A 13,308-nucleotide genomic window follows, 5' to 3' on the forward strand; every position below is an offset into this window, starting at 1 on the left:
CATCTGTATGTTGCATCTCTACCTTGATGGCCTGAGGTGTCATGGGCCCATCGGGCTATAAATAATTCACCTTTATGCTGCCAATCCAGATCCACCTGAGCTACTTCAATCTTAGCAGCCTGATCCACCTGCTGGTTGTTCTGATGTTCTTCAGTAGCCCGATTCTTGGGCACATGAGCATCTACGTGACGTACTTTCACAGCCAGGTTCTCTACCCGAGCAGCAATATCTTGCCACAATGCAGCAGCCCAGATGGGTTTGCCCCTACGCTGCCAGTTGTTTTGCTTCCATTGCTGTAACCATCCCCACAGGGCATTTGCTACCATCCATGAATCGGTGTAGAGATAGAGAACTGGCCATTTTTCTCGTTCAGCAATGTCTAAAGCCAGCTGAATGGCCTTCACTTCTGCAAACTGACTCGATTCACCTTCTCCCTCAGCAGCTTCTGCAACTCGTCGTGTAGGACTCCATACAGCAGCCTTCCATCTTCGATGCTTCCCCACAATACGACAGGACCCATCAGTGAACAGGGCATATTTCTTTTCATTTTCTGGTAACTGGTTGTACAGTGGGGCTTCTTCAGCACGACCCACCTCCTCCTCTGATGATATCCCAAAGTATTTACCTTCTGGCCAGTCCATAATCACTTCCAATATTCCTGGGCGACTGGGGTTTCCTATTCGAGCCCGCTGAGTAATTAGTGCAATCCACTTGCTCCATGTAGCATCAGTTGCATGATGCGTAGAAGAGACCCTTCCCTTGAACATCCAGCCTAGTACTGGCAATCGGGGTGCTAGGAGGAGCTGCGCTTCAGTACCGACCACCTCTGAAGCAGATCGAACTCCTTCATATGCTGCCAGTATCTCCTTTTCAGTTGGAGTATAGCGGGCCTCAGACCCTCTGTATCCCCGGCTCCAAAACCCCAGGGGCCGACCTCGAGTTTCCCCAGGTTCTTTCTGCCAGAGGCTCCAGGTGGGGCCGTTTTCCCCGGCTGCAGTGTAGAGCACATTCTTTACATCTGGTCCTGTTCGAACTGGCCCAAGGGCTACTGCATGGACTATTTCCTGCTTAATTTGTTCAAAGGCTTGTCGTTGTTCAGGGCCCCATTCAAACTCATTCTTCTTACGGGTTACTTGGTAGAGTGGGTTTACAATCAGACTGTAATTTGGGATGTGCATTCTCCAAAACCCCACAACACCTAGGAAAGTCTGTGTTTCTTTTTTGTTAGTTGGTGGAGACATAGCTGTTATTTTGTTGATCACATCCATTGGGATTTGACGACGTCCATCTTGCCATTTTATTCCTAAAAACTGGATCTCTCGTGCAGGTCCTTTGACTTTATTTTGTTTTATGGCAAAACCAGCTTTCAGAAGGATTTGGACTATTTTCTTCCCTTTCTCGAAAACTTCCTCTGCTGTGTCACCCCACACAATAATGTCATCGATGTACTGCAGGTGTTCAGGAGCTTCCCCCTGCTCCAGTGCAGACTGGATCAGCCCATGGCAAATGGTAGGGCTGTGTTTCCACCCCTGGGGCAGTCGATTCCAAGTATATTGGACTCCCCTCCAAGTGAAAGCAAACTGTGGCCTGCACTCTGCTGCTAGAGGGATGGAGAAAAATGCATTAGCGATATCAATTGTGGCGTACCACTTGGCTGCCTTCGATTCAAGTTCGTACTGAAGTTCCAGCATGTCCGGCACTGCAGCACTCAGTGGTGGCGTCACTTCGTTCAGGCCACGATAGTCCACTGTTAGTCTCCACTCGCCATTAGACTTTTGCACTGGCCATATGGGACTATTGAAAGGTGAATGAGTCTTGCTAATCACTCCTTGGCTCTCCAATTGACGAATTAGCTTATGGATGGGAATCAGGGAGTCTCGGTTGGTGCGATATTGCCGCCGGTGCACAGTTGTGGTAGCGATTGGCACTTGCTGTTCTTCGACCCTCAGCAACCCCACCACAGAGGGGTCCTCTGAGAGACCAGGCAAGGTAGATAATTGTTTAATGCCCTCTGTCTCTAAGGCAGCTATACCAAAAGCCCACCGGAACCCTTTTGGGTCCTTGCAATATCCTCTTCTGAGATAGTCTATGCCAAGGATACATGGAGCATCCGGGCCAGTCACAATACGGTGCTTTTCCCACTCATTCCCAGTCAGACTCACTTCAGCCTCCAATACAGTCAACTGCTGAGATCCCCCTGTCACTCCACAAATATAGATGGGCTCTGGTCCTTTATAGCTCGATGGCATTATAGTGCATTGTGCACCGGTGTCTACTAAAGCCTTATACTTCTGTGCGTCTGATGTGCCAGGCCATCGAATCCACACAGTCCAATAAACTCGATTGTCCCTTTCCTCCCCCTGGCTGGAGGCAGGGCCCCCCTAATCCTGGTCAGAATCTTCCTCGTTTCTGTGTTTGAAGGACTGTCTGCTGGAAGTTGGAGCAGCAAACTTTTCAGAGAATCCCTTCTTCCTGATTGTTTTCTTTTGCAACTCACGTACCCGTGCCTCTAGGGTCGCGGTAGATTTTCCATCCCACTTTCTCATGTCCTCTCCATGGTCTCGTAAGTAAAACCACAGGGTGGCACGGGGTGAGTACCCACCATATCGTCTTCCTTGTGTGGGTGAACGCCTACCCCTGACAGCTGAGACACTGCTTTGTACAGGTGCGAAGGAGAATAATCTCTCTTCAAGTTGGTGAACCTTTTCAGAAAGTTTCTCCCAAGTGTTCTCCTTTGGTCGGTGGGCACTGGTTGGTTCAGGTGGGGAGGACAATAGATTCTCTTCAAGTTGGTGAACCTTTTCAGAAAGTTTCTCCACAGCTGAGACGCAGGCCTGTAAGGAAGAGGAGAGACTTTCTTCGTACTGCCGGAGTTGTTTAGCCGCTTCACCCACTGTGGGTTCCTCATCCTCTTTCCAGGCCATTATTGCCAATGAGCTGGCATATGATGATGGTGCACTCCGTACAAACTTCCGCCACATGGGTCGTGTACACTTGACTTCATCTGGATCTGTGGATGTTTGTTTGAGGTCTGGATCCTCATAAATCACTTCCCGTACGGCTAATTCCCTCAGGTACTGGATTCCCTTCTCCATAGTGGTCCACTTGCCTGGTAGACATAAAATATCTTCCTTGAAGGGATACCTTTCCCTCACAGCTGAGAGGAGACGCCTCCAGAGGCTGGTGGGTCGTGCTCCATCTGCAATTGCTTTGTCAATGCCGGCGTCTCGAGCAAGGGATCCCAGCCGCTTGGCTTCCCTGCCGTCTAATTCCACACAATTGGCTCCAGAGTCCCAGCACCGGAGCAGCCAGGTGACAAGCTGCTCACCTATACAGCGACCAAAATCTTTTCGCACATCTCGTAGCTCGCGCTCGTTTAGGCTTCGGGTAGTTACTGTTGCTCTTTCGGCATCCTCATCTTCCTCCTCCTGAATCCTTGACGGCCCAGCGTCGTCATCATCTTCGTCATCTCTATACTTAGTTTTGGCAGAAGCCTTACCTGGATTGGCAGAAGACTCTCTGCGTTCTAAACGACTTGAATTTCTGTACCATATTTTCACCTTCTCTACAGGGGCAGCTTGCACTGCTACTGCTCGTTTCTCTGACTTTGTTACAGGGTCTGCCACAGGGGTTGGAATGCCCTCTGCAGGGTCAACTTGCACTGCTACAGCTCGTTTCTCTGACACGGCCACAGGAGCTGGAGCGGCTACAGGAGCTGGAGCAGTTGCAGGAACCGGAGCTGTAGCGGCTACAGGAGCTGGAACTGGAGCTGGAGCAGTTGCAGGAGCTGGGACTGGAGCAGCAGTAGGAGCTGGAGCTGGAGCAGCTGCAGGAGCTGGAACTGGTGCGGCTGCAGGAGCTTGAACTGGAGCAGCTGCAGGAACCGGAGCTGGAGCGGCTGCAGGAGTTTGAACTGGAGAGGCTGCAGGAACTGGAGCTGGAGCGGCTGCAGGAACCGGAGCTGGAGCGGCTGCAGGAGCTGGAACTGGAGCAGCTGCAGGAGCTGGGACTGGAGCAGCTGCAGGAACCAGAGCTGGAGCGGCTGCAGGAACTGGAGCTGGGGCGGCTTCAGGAGCTGGGACTGGGGCGGCTTCAGGAGCTGGGACTGGAGCGGCTTCAGGAGCTGGGACTGGAGCGGCTGCAGGAGCTGGGACTGGAGCGGCTGCAGGAGCTGGGACTGGAGCGGCTGCAGGAGCTGGGACTGGAGCGGCTGCAGGAACTGGGACTGGAGCGGCTGCAGGAGCTGGGACTGGAGCATCTGCAGAAGCTGGGACTGGAGCGGCTGCAGAGTCCACCGTAGGGGTCACAGTGGCCGTTGGATCTGTCACGGGACTTGGAGTGGCCGCAGGGTCTGTCACTAAGTTGATAGCAGTATCCATGGCAGCTCGATAGGCGTAAGCCAGGCCCCAGCATGTTACAATGATTTGTGTTACTTTGGAACTTCCCGAATCGCGACACCTTTTATTCAAGCATTCTGCCAGTTTTTGAGGATTTTGCACTTGTTCAGGGGTGAATTTCCAAAACACTGGGGGTGCCAACTGGTCTAGATGCCTGCCCATATCCTCCCATACTCCCTGCCACCCACAACTATACTGCCTCCGGGCAGATCTCCGGATGAGTTTCCTAAGTAGTTGTTTAACTTTAAGCAGAACCTGAAGTGCATTCAGGAGGCAGAACAACAGGACTATGCTGGTCTGAGTATCCCAAGGATATTCAATATCTTGGAGAGCTATTGTAATAAACTCGGAGGATAAGAGGGTGGTGAAGGAGGAAGGGAGAGTGACCAAGGAGGGTACAGGGGTGGTGAAGGAGAAAGGGAGAGTGATCAAGTAAGAAAAATTATCTTCCCCTTTCCCCTCCACAGATTGACTCCCTAATGAAAAAAGGCAACAGATACAATTGCTAATAGTTTCCAAAATACAGTTTCCAAAGTATAGAATCGAAGATGTTACTGAGTACAAATACCAGGTTAGAGTCATGGCCAGATATTTCATCATCTCATAAGCCACTGATACAACACACAGTACCATAATGGTCTGAAACCAGGGCCCGGAGAGGATAAACAACATGACAGAGAGCACATACGGAAAATAACGTGCTATAATACTCAATTTGGAAAACAGGCGCAGCACAGTTGAGATTAAAGCAATCAGCATTATGACAAGTGACTATTAAGCAGGTCTAATACTTATACCAATTTTAGTTTAACACACTCTAGTCAGATCTGCCGTTATCTCAACCTTTCGTGCCCCACGTTGGGCGCCAAAAAGACTGTCGTGGTTTAACCCGGCTGGCAGCTAAACACCACGCAGCCGTTCGCTCACCCTCCCCCCTCCCTCTCTGGGACGGGGGAGAGAAATGGAAAGTGAAGCCCGTGAGTTGAGATAAAGACAGTTTAATAAGACAGGAAAATAATAATAATAATAATAATAATACAATGATGATAATAGTACTACTAATAATAATATGTACAAACAAGTGATGCACAATGCAATTGCTCACCACCCGCTGACCGATGCCCAGCTTAACCCCGAGCAGTCCGGCCCCCTCCCCCCGGCTAGCCACCCCTATATATTGTTTAGCATGACGTCAGATGGTATGGAATACCCCTTTGGCTAGTTCGGGTCACCTGTCCTGGGTCTGTCCCCTCCCAGCTCTTACTGCACCCCCAGCCTGCCTGTTGGCAGGACAGAGCAAAAGTCTGAGGTGTCCTTGGCTTGGTATAAGCACTGCTCTGCAACAATTAAAACATCGGGGTGTTATCAGCACTCTTCTCATCCTAAGCCAAAACACAGCATTCCACCAGCTACTAGGAAGAAAATTAATTCTGTTCTAACTGAAACCAGGACAGTCCCCGACCGGAAGTCCAATCCGCGGCGTGACGTCACGTCCAGGAGGGGGCGGGGCGTACGTCTCCCATCACGTGGGCGAGCCCACAGCCAATCAGGAGGCGCCGGTCTCCAGGCTCCGCCCCCTCGGGCCCAGGCCTCAACGCCGGGGGAGGCCCCGCCCCTCGGCTAAGCCGCGCCCACGGGCTCAAACCACGCCCCCTGATGAGGCCCCGCCCCCTTGGAGGCCCCGCCCCCCGGGGTTAACCCTTTCCTCCCCGCCCAGCCCCATTGGGGTGGGGGAGGGGCTCATTTTGGGCTCATTTCCCCCAATTTTGGGGCCGGTCCCGGGGGCACCCTGCGCCCCTCCCCCCTCACACCTTGTAGTAGGGGGCGGGGGGCGGGGGCGGGGCGGGGGGGGGGAGGGGCAGCTCCCGCAGGGGGCAGCCGGGGGGGGGGGGGCGGCGGCGGCGGGGCCGGGGGGGGGCGGCCTGGGGGGGGGCCGGGGGGGGGCCCTTGGGGGGGCCCCGGCGCCGCCACCAGCAGAGCGCGGCCCCCCCCGCCCCCAGCAGCGCCGCCAGCGCCGCCCCCCCCGCGGCCCCCCCGGCCAAAAGGGGGGAGGGGCGGGGGGGAGGGGGGGGGGCGGTGCCGTTCGATGGCCCTGGGGGGCAAAAGGGGGGGGAGGGGTTAATGGGGGGGGGGAGGGGGGGGGCAAAAGGGGGGGGAGGGATCCCCCCTGGAGGACCCCAGAGGGACCCCCCCAGGTCCCAGCCCCCCCCAGGTCCCCACCCCCCCCCCCGCTCCCCTCCAGGTAACCCCAACCCCCCCCCAGCCCCCCCCAGTGCCCCTCCCCCATGGACCAACCCCCCCCCCCATTCCCCCCAGTACCCCAGACCCCCCCATTCCACCCAGTGACCCCCCCCAGGACCCCCCCATCCCCCTTCCTGCCCCCCAAGCACCCCGCCCCCCCCCCAAGCCCCCATTTCCCCCCCCCCATTCTCCCTCCCCCAATTCCCCCCCCCCGAACCCTCCCCCCCCCCCCGTACCTGTGCCCCCTCCTGGCCAGGCGCTGCCCCTCCCCCCTCCTCTGGTGCCGGCCCCGCCCCCGGTCCTGGGGAGGAAGGAAAAAAAGGGGGGGGTGAGGGGGGGGAGGGGCACTGCCAACACCCCCCCAACCCCGCCTATGGACCCCCCCATGGGACCCAGGACCCCCCCCCGGGTGCTGTCTGTGTTACCCCCTCCCTCCACGTGACCCCGCCCTCACGTGACCCCGCCCCAATGTGGCCCCGCCCCCGCGTGACCCCTCCCCCCGCGTGACCCCACCCCCATGACCCCAGGTGACCCCCACCCCCCGAGACCCTGTCCCCGTCTGACCCCATCCCCTTTGGCCCCTCCCCCACGTAGCCACGCCCCTAGAGGCCACGCCCCCCATTGGCCACGCCCCCATTGACCACGCCCCATTTGGCCCCTCCCTCCACGTGACCCCACCCCGGTGGCCCCTCCCCCATGTCCTCCGGTGACCCCACCCCGTGTGACCCCGTCCCCACCTGACCCCACCCCTCTGACCCCGCCCCCTCTGACCCCGCCCCCTGTGACCACGCCCCCTGTGACCACGCCCCCCATAGGCCCCTCCCCCACATGCCCCCACCCCCCGTGTCCTGTCCCCATCTGCCCCCACTCCCTGCCCCCGCCCCCACATAACCCCACTCCCCCATGGCCCCGCCCCCCATGACCACGCCCCCACGAGACCACGCCCCCCGCGTGGCCCCGCCCCCCGCGTGGCCCCGCCCTCACGCTGCCCGACGCGCAGGGTGACGCGCATGGCCCGCGTCTCGCAGGCCCCCCCCTGGCGGTTCTCCAGCCCCTCCGGGGTCCCGTCCGAGGTGGCTGCGGGGTGTGACATCACCCGATGACGTCACCGCCGCCCCCATGACGTCACAGGGTGGGGGAGGGCGGCTGCCTGACCTCACAGCTCCCCCCGGTGACCTCACCCCCCCGTGATGATGTCACCACCTTTATGATGACGTCATCACCCTTGCAGTGATCACGCCCTCTCCTGATGACGTCATAACCCCCTCCCAATGACGTCACACCGCTCCGGATGACCTCACTCGCCCTCCTCCCCAGCTCCTTTCCCCTCCTCCTCCCCTCCACTCCCCTCCTGATGACGTCACACCCCCTTCTCCCCCCTCCCCCTCTTCTCCCACCCCCTCTCCCATGACATCACGCGCTCACTGATGACGTCACACCCCCCTCAATGATGTCACACCCCTGATGACCTCACCCCCTCCCCTCCCTCTCCCTCTCCCCTCCCTCCCCTCCCTCCCCCCACCCCCACCCCCTCCCCCCCCCTCCCCCACCCACCCCCGGTGACGTCACTCGCTCACTGATGACGTCACACCCCCTCAATGACGTCACACCCCTGATGACCTCACTCCCTCCCCTCCCTCTCCCCCTCCCCTCTCCCTCTCCCTCTCCCCTCCCTCCCACCTCCCCCATCCCCTCCCTCCACCCCCCCCACCCCTCCCCCTCCCCTCCCCCCCCTGTGACATCACGCGCTCACTGATGATGTCACACCCCCTCAATGACGTCACACCCCTGATGACCTCACCCCCTCCCCTCTCCCTCACCCCCTCCCCTCCCTCTCCCTCTCCTCTCCCTCCCTCTCCCCCCTCCCCTCCCTCTCCCTCTCCCCTCCCTCCCTCTCCCCCCTCCCCCTCCCACCCCCTCCCCCTCCCCTCCCCCCCCGCCCCCCGGTGACATCACGTGCTCACTGATGACGTCACACCCCCTCAATGACGTCACACCCCTGATGACCTCCCCACCTCCCCCCTCCCCTCCCTCCCACCTCCCCTCTCCCTCTCCCTCTCCCCTCCCTCTTCCCCCACCCCCTACCCCCACTCCCACCCCTCCCCCTCCCCCTCCCCCTCCCCCTCCCCCTCCCCCCCCCGCCCCCGGTGACGTCACGCGCTCACTGATGATGTCACACCCCCTCACGATGACGTCACACCCCTGATGACCTCCCCCCCTCCCCTCCCTCTCCCCCTCCCCTCCCTCTCCTTCTCCCCTCCCTCTCCCCTCCCTCCCCCCTCCCTCCACCCCCCACCCCCTCCCCTCCCCCCCCCCGCCCCCCGGTGACATCACGCGCTCGCTGATGACGTCACACCCCCTCACGATGACGTCACACCCCTGATGACCTCCCCCCCTCCCCTCCCTCCTCCCCCCCTCCCCTCCCTCTCCCCCTCCCCTCCCTCTCCTTCTCCCCTCCCTCTCCCCTCCCTCTCCCCTCCCTCCCCCCACCCCCTACCCCCACCCCCACCCCTCCCCCTCCCCCTCCCCTCCCCCCCCCCGCCCCCCCGGTGACGTCACGCGCTCACTGATGATGTAATAGTCGCTGAGGCGGCGGAACTCGTGGCCCCAGAGGCTGGGGCTGAACTCCTGGAACTTGATGGTGGCGCGCAGCTCGCGCTGGGGGCGGTCGCAGGTGAGCAGCGGGGCGGGGGCGGGGGCGGGGGGGGCGCGGCACAGCCCCCCCTGCGCCCCCCCCACCAGGTACAGCTTGTAGTACTCGTAGCCCCCCCCCGCCGCCCCCGGGCACACCACGTCCAGACGGTCCCCGATCTGCGGGTACAGCACGTAGCCCCCCGCCGCCAGGAACCTGGGGGGGGGCACCGGGAAAGGGGGGGGGACGGGGGGTCACACGCGTGTGCCAGAGCCACAGACACGCGTGTGCACGCGTGTGTGTGTGTACATGGTGCACATACTACATGTACGCAGATACATGGGCGTGCACGTGCACCTTGCACGCTTACACACGTGTACACGCGCATACACGGGTGTACACACGCAGCTTGCACACTTACATACGTGTGCACACATGTACATGGTGCACATACTACATGTACACAGATACATGGGCATACATGTGCACCTTGCACACTTGCATATGTGCACACACATGTACACAGGTGTACACACACACGTGTGCACGCATGTATACACTCAGCTTGCACACATATGTACGTGTACACACATGTGCACATGCACACAGTGCACACATGTACATATACACACATATATGTGCACACATGTGCATACACACCCACATACATACATGTACACACACACGGCTGTACACACACACCTTGCACACTTACACACATGTACACAGGTGTACACACACAGCTTGCACACATACATACATGTGCACACATGTACATGGTGCACATACATACATGTACACAGATACATGGGCATACATGTGCACCTTGCACACTTACATATGTGCACACACATGTACACAGGTGTACACATGCAGCTTGCACACTTACATAAGTGTGCACACATGTACACACACAGCTTGCACACATATGTACGTGTACACACACAGATGGGCATACATGTACGCACATACCCACATACATACATGTACATATACACGCATGGGTGTACACACACACCTTGCACACTTACACACGTGTACACACGCAGCTTGCACACTTACATATGTGTGCACACATACACAGTGCACCCATGTACACAAACATATGGGCATACATGCGCACACACACCTACATACATACATGTACACACACATGCATGGGTGTACACACACACCTTACACACACACACATGTACACAGGTGTATACACGCAGCTTGCACACATATGTACATGTACACACACGTACACACACATGGTGCACTATATACATGTACACACATGGGCATATGTGTGCACACACATCCACATCCACATCAATGGGCATACACTTGCACCTTGCACACTTACACGCGTGTACACACTCATACGAGTGTACACACGCACCTTGCACACTTGCATACATGTATGCGTGTACATGCACATCTTGCACACACAGATGTGTACACACACATATGCATGGGGTTACATGGCACACACATACATGTACACGCACATACACGAGCACACACGTGCATCTTGCACACTTACATATGTGTACACACACACACACGGGTGTACATGTACACACAGGTACATGCATACGCACAGGCGTACACACGCACTGTGCACACTTCCATACGTGCACATGCACTTGGTGCACAGATGTACGTGTACACACACACACGGGCATCCCCTTGCACATACATACATGTACACACATGTACACGTGTGTACATTCGCACATTACACACACACAGGAACATGTGCACACACATACAGGGGTGCACACAAAGGGTGTACATGTACATGGGTGTGCATCTGCACACACACACAGACGTGTAGCTACACCCGTTGTGCACACACACACACAGACTTGCACACACAATGCCCCCCCGTCTCACACTCACATCACGCACACGCGTGTGCAGCGTCACACGCACCCACCACACCCCCGTGGCACACCCACACGTGTCCCACGAGCACCCCGCGGCACACCCAGCCACACTCACACTCACCCCAGTACGTGACACACGGCAGCACAAGTGTGCAAGGCCAACGGGCACACACACACCGCGTGTCACACGTGTCACACACGTGTCACACGCACCTAGCATCGCATGCACATGCATGTCACACTCATGCACACGTTGCACACACACATGGTCACGCTCAGTCCCACACACCTCCCCCCCCGTGCACACACACACACCCCGGCACCGTGTCACACTCACACTCACCCACCCAAGCCCCCCCCCCAGCCCTTTCTCGCTGCCAGCTCCCGGCGTTGCACGCTCACACGGCACCAGTCACATGCTGGAGGTCACACTCACACTCGGGGTCACACTCACACCCGTACGGTCTCACGCGGTGTCACGCTCACCCTCACACACGGTCTCACCAATGGTGTCACGCTCACACACACTCACAGTCACACACACACGCAGTCTCACACTCAGTGTCACACCGTCACACACACAGTTGCACACTCACACTCAGTCTCACACTCACACATGCACGGTGACAGTGTCATACACTCATTCTTGCACACTCAGTCTCACACTCGCACACTCAGTGTCACACTCACGCGGTGTCACACACACACACACACACACACTCATTCTCACACACTGTCACACACCCCCAGTCTCACACACTCACACTCCCATGCTGTCACACACACACTTACACACACACTCACACTCACTCTCACCCCTGTCCCCCCCCCCAGCCCCCTACCGGTCCCAGTCTCACACTCACTCACACTCACACTCACACTCACCTTCTCCAGCGCCCTCCCAACATCTCCCCCTCCTCCCCCCCCCCACCCCAGTGTCACACTCACACACACTCACAGTGTCACACGCGCACACAGCCTCACACTCCCATACATACAGTCTCACACTCACACTGTCACAAACTCACATTCTCACACTCACACTCAGTGTCACACTCACTCTCCCCCCTGCTGGTCCCAGTCTCACACTCACGCACGCTCATTCTCACACACAGCGTCTCACACACACAGTCTCACACACAGTCACACTCCCAGTGTCACACTCACACTCTCACACTCACTCTCCCCCTGCCCCCCCCAGCCCCCTGCTGGTCCCAGTCTCCCACTCACCCCCTCCCAACACTCCCCCCAACACCCCAGTGTCACACTCACACCGTGTCAGTCACACTCACACACACTCATTCTCACGGTGTCACACTCAGTGTCACACACAGTGCCACACTCACACACAGTCTCACACTCAGTCACACTCACACACACACACACACTCACACTACCATACAGTCTCACACTCACACACTCACAGTCACACACTCTCACACTCACACTCCCATACACACAGTCACACTCACAGTCTCACAGTCACACAGACACACACTCACACTACCATACAGTGTCACACTCACAGTCTCACACTCCCATGTGCAGTCTCACACACACACACTCAGTGTCACACTCACACTCACACTCTCACACTCCCATACGCACTGTCTCACACTCACACACTCACACTCACTCTCCCCCCTGCCCCCCCAGCCCCCTGCTGTTCCCAGTCTCACCCTCACACTCCCTCACACCCCCTCCAGCCCCCCCAACCCCCCCGTGTCACACTCACACACACTCATCCTCACAGTGTCACCCCCGGTGTCACACTCACACTCACACTCCGTCTCACACTCACTCTCCCCCCCGCCCCCCCAGTCCCAGCCTCCCACCCACTCACACTCACCCCCCCCACCCCCCCGTGTCACCCCCAGTGTCACCCCCACTCACCCTCACCCCCACCCAGTGTCCCCCCCGGTGTCACACTCCCCCCCCCCCCCCCTCACCGCCGGTTCCGCGTGTGCCACACGACGGGCTCCAGGCTCAGCGCCGCCGCCCCCGCTCCCAGCAGCAGCAGCAGCCCCGGGGGGGCCATGGCGGGGGGGGGGAGGGTCCCGAGGGGGGGTCCCGGGGGGGGGTCCCGGGGGGGGCTGGGAGGCAGCGGCGGCTCCGGCCCCGACCGCGACCGGGAACGGCGGGGGGCGGGGCCAAACGGGAGGGC

The 13,308-nt window shown here is 58.5% G+C and overlaps 2 protein-coding genes across 2 annotated transcripts; both read right to left on the reverse strand.

Moving 5' to 3' along the window:
- Nucleotides 1-2,903: 2,903 nt before the first annotated feature.
- LOC309888957 (uncharacterized protein) lies at nt 2,904-5,534 on the reverse strand (the record flags this gene model as incomplete). The annotated part of the gene is made up of 1 exon (XM_082781616.1): nt 2,904-5,534. A coding segment is annotated over exon 1 (2,253 nt), but the record flags the coding sequence as incomplete, so codon positions are not given.
- Nucleotides 5,535-6,202: 668 nt separating this feature from the next.
- EFNB3 (ephrin B3) lies at nt 6,203-13,192 on the reverse strand (the record flags this gene model as incomplete). The annotated part of the gene is made up of 5 exons (XM_082781617.1): nt 13,094-13,192; nt 9,206-9,486; nt 7,623-7,715; nt 6,875-6,939; nt 6,203-6,208 (listed from the first exon to the last, which is right to left on the reverse strand). Exons 1-5 carry the CDS (start codon nt 13,180-13,182, stop codon nt 6,203-6,205), a joined length of 534 nt encoding a protein of 177 aa, XP_082637743.1. The 5' UTR covers nt 13,183-13,192.
- Nucleotides 13,193-13,308: the final 116 nt, after the last annotated feature.

The sequence above is a fragment of the Aythya marila genome (genome assembly GCF_965140915.1).
Source record: "Aythya marila genome assembly, chromosome: 31".
NCBI classification, from domain to species: Eukaryota; Metazoa; Chordata; class Aves; order Anseriformes; family Anatidae; genus Aythya; species Aythya marila.